This window comes from Mchenga conophoros, linkage group LG9 (genome assembly GCF_057382185.1).
Source record: "Mchenga conophoros isolate Kocher_MC1m ecotype Shallow Benthic linkage group LG9, M_conophoros_male_GT1.1, whole genome shotgun sequence".
Classification (NCBI taxonomy): domain Eukaryota; kingdom Metazoa; phylum Chordata; class Actinopteri; order Cichliformes; family Cichlidae; genus Mchenga; species Mchenga conophoros.
Genome location: NC_140534.1, coordinates 31,410,080 through 31,416,811, shown reverse-complemented (window position 1 = coordinate 31,416,811; position 6,732 = coordinate 31,410,080). Strand labels below are relative to the sequence as shown.

At 38.9% G+C, this 6,732-nt stretch overlaps 1 protein-coding gene and 1 non-coding gene across 3 annotated transcripts; both read right to left on the bottom strand.

Moving 5' to 3' along the window:
* Position 1: 1 nt before the first annotated feature.
* On the bottom strand, positions 2–4,149 carry LOC146567601 (V-set domain-containing T-cell activation inhibitor 1-like). 2 transcript variants are annotated; one of them, XM_085287543.1, is made up of 5 exons: positions 3,848–4,149; positions 2,161–2,478; positions 1,635–1,901; positions 1,364–1,468; positions 2–1,063 (listed from the first exon to the last, which is right to left on the bottom strand). In XM_085287543.1, the coding sequence occupies exons 1-4, from the start codon at positions 3,906–3,908 to the stop codon at positions 1,365–1,367; spliced, it is 750 nt and encodes a 249-aa protein (XP_085143669.1). In that variant the 5' UTR covers positions 3,909–4,149; the 3' UTR covers positions 2–1,063; position 1,364. The 2 variants fall into 2 exon arrangements, with proteins under 2 accessions (XP_085143669.1, XP_085143670.1); XM_085287544.1 differs by lacking the exon at positions 3,848–4,149 and adding an exon at positions 3,034–3,359 and having other exon boundaries at positions 2–1,468.
* Positions 4,150–5,739: 1,590 nt separating this feature from the next.
* On the bottom strand, positions 5,740–5,811 carry trnag-ucc (transfer RNA glycine (anticodon UCC)). The gene has a single exon. It is a non-coding gene; the product is annotated as a tRNA-Gly (tRNA).
* Positions 5,812–6,732: the final 921 nt, after the last annotated feature.

Sequence of the window (6,732 nt, the reverse complement as noted above, 5' to 3'; positions counted from 1 at the left end):
ATGATAATGCATGATTTTATTGTAGTAAGATATGAATGGAATAAGCTGCACACAATAAAAAAAAAAGTGACATCACTTGAAACATCATATGCACAGAGTGAAACAGGTGATACAGTTTAAATGTATGTGAATTAGCTAAAATTATTAAAGTTTAAATTATTAAAAGTTTGATAATCCCAACTGTAACCAAAAGAAGATTAGCAGAAGGAACAGAATGAGAACACATGGCAGCAAATGTTACTGTTTTCATTCATTATGAATGAGAGGCTACTAAAACACAATCACCTGAGTATATAAGAACATACTTCTACTTCATTATTTCTCGTTATATTTACGTACCAAGAGAATTTAAATTTTACATTTATTTTTACTTTGTGTGCTGAATTTAAAAAAACAACAACATAATTTGGATTTTATTGTGTTTTGTGTCCAAGTTAGGTTTGCTTCTCCTACAGAGTAAAAATATTTTTGCTTTCACAAAATATTCAAAAAATCAATAAATAAATCCATACATGCTTACATGCACATGCAAATAAATACATAAATAAATAAATGGGATATTTAAACCACAGAAAAACTCAACGATTCATGAAAGAAAAAATTGCTTCCACTGTAAAACATCTGACCACACTGCCACCTGCTGGACTGAAGATAAAATACACCTAATGAAACAGGATTAAAGTAGGTAAGAAAAAGAAAACTCGAAAAATAAAACAGCAACAACACATGGCTAGAAAAAAAAGGTTACATAATTTTACAAAACATGATGTACACTTCATTTTCAATCTTTAAAAAATTTCAGTAAAATCTGATCGTGATCTGTTCTGTGTCATACCTCAAAGAACATAAAATATAGATTACTGTAAAAATATTGCACATGACTACCAAATGAATACTGTTAACAGATCAGCTTTTATTTTCTATTTTGCTGTTGTTGTTTCTATTTTAGTCTTTGTTGCATGAATTAATTCAAGCCCGCTATAACCACGGTTTGAAGTCTTCATTTGACTAAAGCTGGTGGGTGTTTAGAGTTCGTCTGTTTGGAGGATTTATTCCCATCTCTCTGTTAAACAGAGAAAAGAAAAAAACCCTCAAAAAACAGATATACACATAATTTATGTTTCATTTCATGCATTCATAATCTGAATTGAATCATTAAAAAAAATTGAGACAGGAGTTAGGTTAATAGAAAACTGGCTGACAAAAGTACTATCTATTTAATTGGGTTTAAACATTTTCATGAACAAAACTTAATTCCATTTTGCTTTAATAGCTCTTTGATCTTCCCATATTTTTCCTTGTTTATCTGAATAAAATATCAATACAAGCAACATACAATTAAAAAGTGAAAGAAGAACATAACTTTAACTTCTTTTCCATTTGCAGTACAGTGCCAGACCAGCTGCTGCCACGACCAAAAAAGCTGCAAAGACTCCTCCTCTGAAGCCTCTAACAGGGACAACATTCCCTAAATTGAAAGATTATTTTTCATTTAAACTGTCGGATGTATATTTATGATAAACATTTTATAAATAACTGACACATTTTTGCGTGTTGATGAATGAGTAATTGTAAAGTAAAGTAAATAACTAGCACTCTACACACCTATTTGATTTGCTGGTTTCCAGACTCACCTTGTTCACTTAAAGTTGCGTTCCTCCAGTTTCTACGAGTGCTGATGTTACAGCTAAAAACAGAATCTTTATCACTGTCTGAAAGTATCAGAGAACTGCTGATGTTGTAAAGCTGCTGTTCTGTCTGCTGGACTGTGGTTTCATACTGGAGCGACACATTGGATGGAGGGCTGGTGGACCAGATTAACTGGGGTTCAGGGAAGATTCCCTCTGAGCTGCAGTTCATCGTGTTTCCTACTTGCTGAAGATTGACTTCTTGTACTGGAGCTGCAAAAGTGTATTCAAATTTCTCATGTTACAATCAGCTTTATTTCTTGCCTGCTATATATAGACATAATGAATTGCAACTTACAGTTACAATATTGACTCAGAGCTGCAGGCTTTAAGTGTAAGTTCAACGAATTTTCACTAAATATGAAGAGAAACTCATCAATTAAAAAAGTATAACCTGAATGCTCACGATTTTGTCTTATATTCTTCTGTATTTTTATTTCATGTGCTATTATATTCATATTTTACTCCATACCATTTACTTCAAGGTTTATAAACGATTCCTTGTTTCCTGTGATGGTGCTGGTATAGCATTTGTATCTGCCTTCATCCTGAACATCTGCCCACATCAGCAGGAGTGAAGCATTTCCTCTGGAGATTTGGTTGTTGAATAGTGAAGTCCTGCCTCTGAAATGCTTGTCCTGAAGTGCGGGCTGGTCTTGGTTGTGGTAGAATGAGTGGACATGAATGTTTCCTGCAGTTTCCTGCAGCCAGTGGATGACTATGTCAGTGTCACTTTGGAAAGTGCACGGTAAGATGCATTTTTCCATAAATACACAGGATACTTCAGTATCTGAAACATCAGATAATTAAAAACATAAAAGCTCAGTTTAGGAAAAGCAGCTCTGCAACCCACATTAGCTCCTGAGGCAACAAAACAAAGACATCAGCAAACCAAAAGTGTTTGTCATCACGGAAGGCTTAACAGCTGCAAACCATTGTTAGCACCTGGTTACAACTCGGCTCAACACAATGCAGCACAAAGTAAACATGTCAATCAACCTCACGATGCTAGATCAGGAAAAATGAGTGGCATCTGAATCACTGGGCGAGAACCAAACAACATTTTTCTTCACACACACACACACACCCACACACACGCACACACACACACACGCACACATATACTAGACACAATCTAAGTCCTACAGTGGCTTCATTTTTGTAAGATAACAGCAATAGCACTTTTTTAGTTACCTGAAACATACCAGAATATGACAGCTGTTTGTTCTGTTGATTGTTTTTAACTAAAAAACATTATAATTAATCAGTTACATTTCAGTTGTTAGTATTAAAATTTGTCATAGCATCATGGCAACAACAGTTGGAGTGTTAACATCGTATTTACCTCCTTTGGAAACAGTCATCATCCACAAAAACACCACAGTCACAAAAACCATAACAAAGTTTCCATAACAAAGTTTCATGTTTCCTCCAATTCATGGGACCAAAACACCAAAAAAGAAAAGAGATTTGAGAAAAGACGTTTCCTGGTGCCGTAGTTAATCTCAGCTGTATCTAGACAAACAGGTCTGTCCTGACAGGTGTCAGCTATGTATCGCTGTTTCATCAACACAGATGGAGAAACAAAAAAAGGAGGTGGAGAACTAAGAAGGACAATTAAGTATTTTTTAAGATGCTTAGCCACAACCCTTTCTAAAATTCTAGCAACAAATGGTAGATCTACACTGCTATGACGAGAAGGGTCAAGCGTTGACGTTATTTTACATGGCAGCATATTTAAAATAAAAGGGACTTGACAAATGAAGCATTGATTATAGTGAGCACACAGGAACTGACAGACTGAAAGACATTTTCTTAGAGGCTTCATTTAAAAAAAAAACAGCAGGTGGAACAGGAGTACAGAAGCAGGCAGCTCTCACATCTGTGACTCACATCTCCTCGTTTTTACTTTGGGTTTGAATATTTGCTGTATTTTTTCTAAAGACAGATGTCAGAAAGAACTGCAGAGTATGGATGAGCACTCCTGAGGTGACAGGGTCTCAGAGACCCAGGCCCTGCACATTCAAGGAAGGCAGGGAAAGAAGAATCCCCCTCCTTGGAAAAGATCTAGGCACTGAGACATTTTCCACATAGGCAATCAGAAAAGCTCAGCGTTGCTCACTAGCTACCCCACACTTCTGAAACAGTCTGAGCTTCACCTGGACACCTGCTCTTTCCTTCTCCTCCTCTGTGGCCTGCATGGATCCACAAAGTCCCCATTGAGACCACCAGATGAGGATCTAACCAGCTGCAAATCCAACAATAAGTGTCTCTCAGTAAAAGCACACAAACTCTGAATTGTGTGTATATGTATATATATATATATATATATATTAGGGGTGCAACGATATTCGTATCGATATTGAACCGTTCGATACAGTGCTTTCGGTTCGGTACGCATATGTATCGAACAATACAACATTTGTAATTTATTTTATCAATTTTCCTTCTGACGATGCTGTCTGTGTTGAGCGCTCAGTGAATCTGTGTTCGACTACTCCGCCTAGGCTGCACTGTCGAGCGCAGATCCACTGAGCGCTCAACACAGACAGCATAGTCAGAAGGAAGAGCGCAGGGCAAGCTAGCGAGACAGAAGTTAAGCTCTCCTTGCAACAGGCAAATTGAACCTCATTCAGATCTGGCGTTTGGAATTATTTTGGTTTTCATGTGGCGTATGACCCTGAAGGTAAGCGAGTCATGGACTAAAGTAAAACAGTATGTTGGATGTGCCATGCAATGCTCAATTACATTGGTGTGAACTAGTGTGTTAGCGCAGTTAGCTCGTTAACGTGTTGGCCGTGTAGCCCCATGCACGGAGTGATCGGCGGTAGCTCGTTAACGGAGATTTGCCGTGTTGTGGCGTTAAGGTCATTTCAACGAGATTAACGCTGACAGCACTAGTGGGAACACAACGAATATGACTGCACATTTACGCCGACATCATCGTAGTGCAAAGACAAGTGGAAGCAGACAAAAAACAACAAGCATGCTACTAACTTTAGCCGAGTCATTTAGACAGCTGTTAGCACATGATTCTCCTTATGCTGCTGAGAATATAGCCCAGAAGAAGCGGATAGTATAGCTTTTATTTTGGAAAGAGACATTTCTCTGTAATAAACTCTCTTTTCCAAAGATGAGTGATTCCTCAATCAGATACAGGGCTTGCAATATCGCTAGCCCGACGTCCTGGAGCTAGCGATTTTTTTCAGTCGGGCTAACAAAATCTTTCTCTTCCCTGCCCGTCGGGCTATTGTAGGAAAAATATATGTCAATGCTTTTGCATTTTTTCAGAAATGTAGCTGGGTAATTATGTCATTGGCATCGGTGAGCCACTGTCAATATGTGACATATTGAAGTGGCGTTTGAATTTGTGCTTGTTTTTTTGCTTTCACTTTGCAATGACAGCACTGATCTGTGAGTGATGATAATTTGTGCACCAATTCCTCTGACATAGTCTTATTAATTGTTAGCTTACTATGCAAACATGACAAGTGAAATCTCCCGCAGCAAGCTTAAACATGTGAGAGGTTGATCGCGCAGAGAATCGCTGAGCTTATGTGAGTCCGTGTGTAAAAGTAGCAGTATATATATTTTAGTTCTGCTGAGCCAAATAAGACAGGTCAGGGTGAAAAAGTGACAGCCAAAGAAAAGCTTACCACAAAACGGAGAAGTTATGACAAATGAGACTATAAGGCAAAAAGAAAGTGCACATGGACAAAAGAATTTCTGTGGCTGCAATATGACGAGCTAAATAACCAGGGCTGCACATAAGTGGTCCGCAGGTGCGCATTCGCTGTCAAAATAAAAAACACGCACAAGGGTTAGGGTTAAATTTAAAAACTGTACTTTTGAGTTAAAATATATATTTATAATTTTAATAAATGACAAATTAAAAAGGCATGAACATTTTTTTGTATCGAAAAAATATCGAACCGTGACACCAAAGTTTCGAACCGAACCGAACCGTGAATTTTGTGTATCGTTGCACCCCTAGTTTTTAGTGTAAAACAATACGCAGCCCACATGCTTGAACAGCACTGCGAGTGGCAACTGCAATGGCCGGGAATCGAACCCGGGTCAACTGCTTGGAAGGCAGCTATGCTCGCCACTATACCACCATCGCTGTGAAAGACTGCAACATCACTGATTCATTGTCCGGCTTATACAGATTTTCAGGACAATTAACAAGGTGGGCATTGTGATTACTCGCTTGTCAGGTTCTAAACTGGTCAAAAGGTAGATCACTAAAAAGACTAGTGCTTTCATGCAACTGCACATTTAATCTCATCAGCAAAGCTTCTTTGCTACTCAAGTGTGGCCTCTCACGCATTTAAACTCTTGCGTGATTTTTAGCACCTTGAGAGTCGCAATGGTCACGCGAGTTCTTCAGGTCACAGCAGACAAGGTGAGAATAGGTGTGAATCTGTCTTGGGACGAATCTGGGACGAGGACGTCTTTGGCTCCTCTTTCAAGTTATTGGACTTTGGCAAAAAGGTTTTACGCTTCATTCAAAAATGAGAGCAAGTGTCTGTGTCCCGAATACAAAGTGGGAGCTGGTTCCACAGAGAGGGGCCTGAAAAGTGATGGCTCTGCCTTCCATTGCACTTTAAAATCCCCTCGGAAGCCAGCAGTCTGAGAGCAAAGCACTCTGTTGGGATGATATGGCACTGTGAGATCTTGTAGACAAAATTGGTGGTGATTATTCAAGACCTTGTGTGTGAGGGCAAGTATTTGGATTTTTATTTGGGATTTAATTGGGAGCCAATGAAGAGAGAAGTCCATATGGGGGAAATCTACTCTGTCCTTCCAGTCCCTGACTGTGCTCTGGATGCAGCGTTTTGGAAAACAGTGTAAAGGCTTTTCAGGAAGCTTTTAGGACACTGTGAAAATACTGAATTTGAATAGTGGAGGCTAGAAGTAGTGAATGTATCCTTCCTCTCTATCATTAGATGGAGAGAGTGTACAAAGGCCGGCATAGTGGGTCTGTGGCCACTCTTGCTTGCGCTTTTGCGTGTCTGTCAGCCAGCTGTGGAGAAGAGCAAAG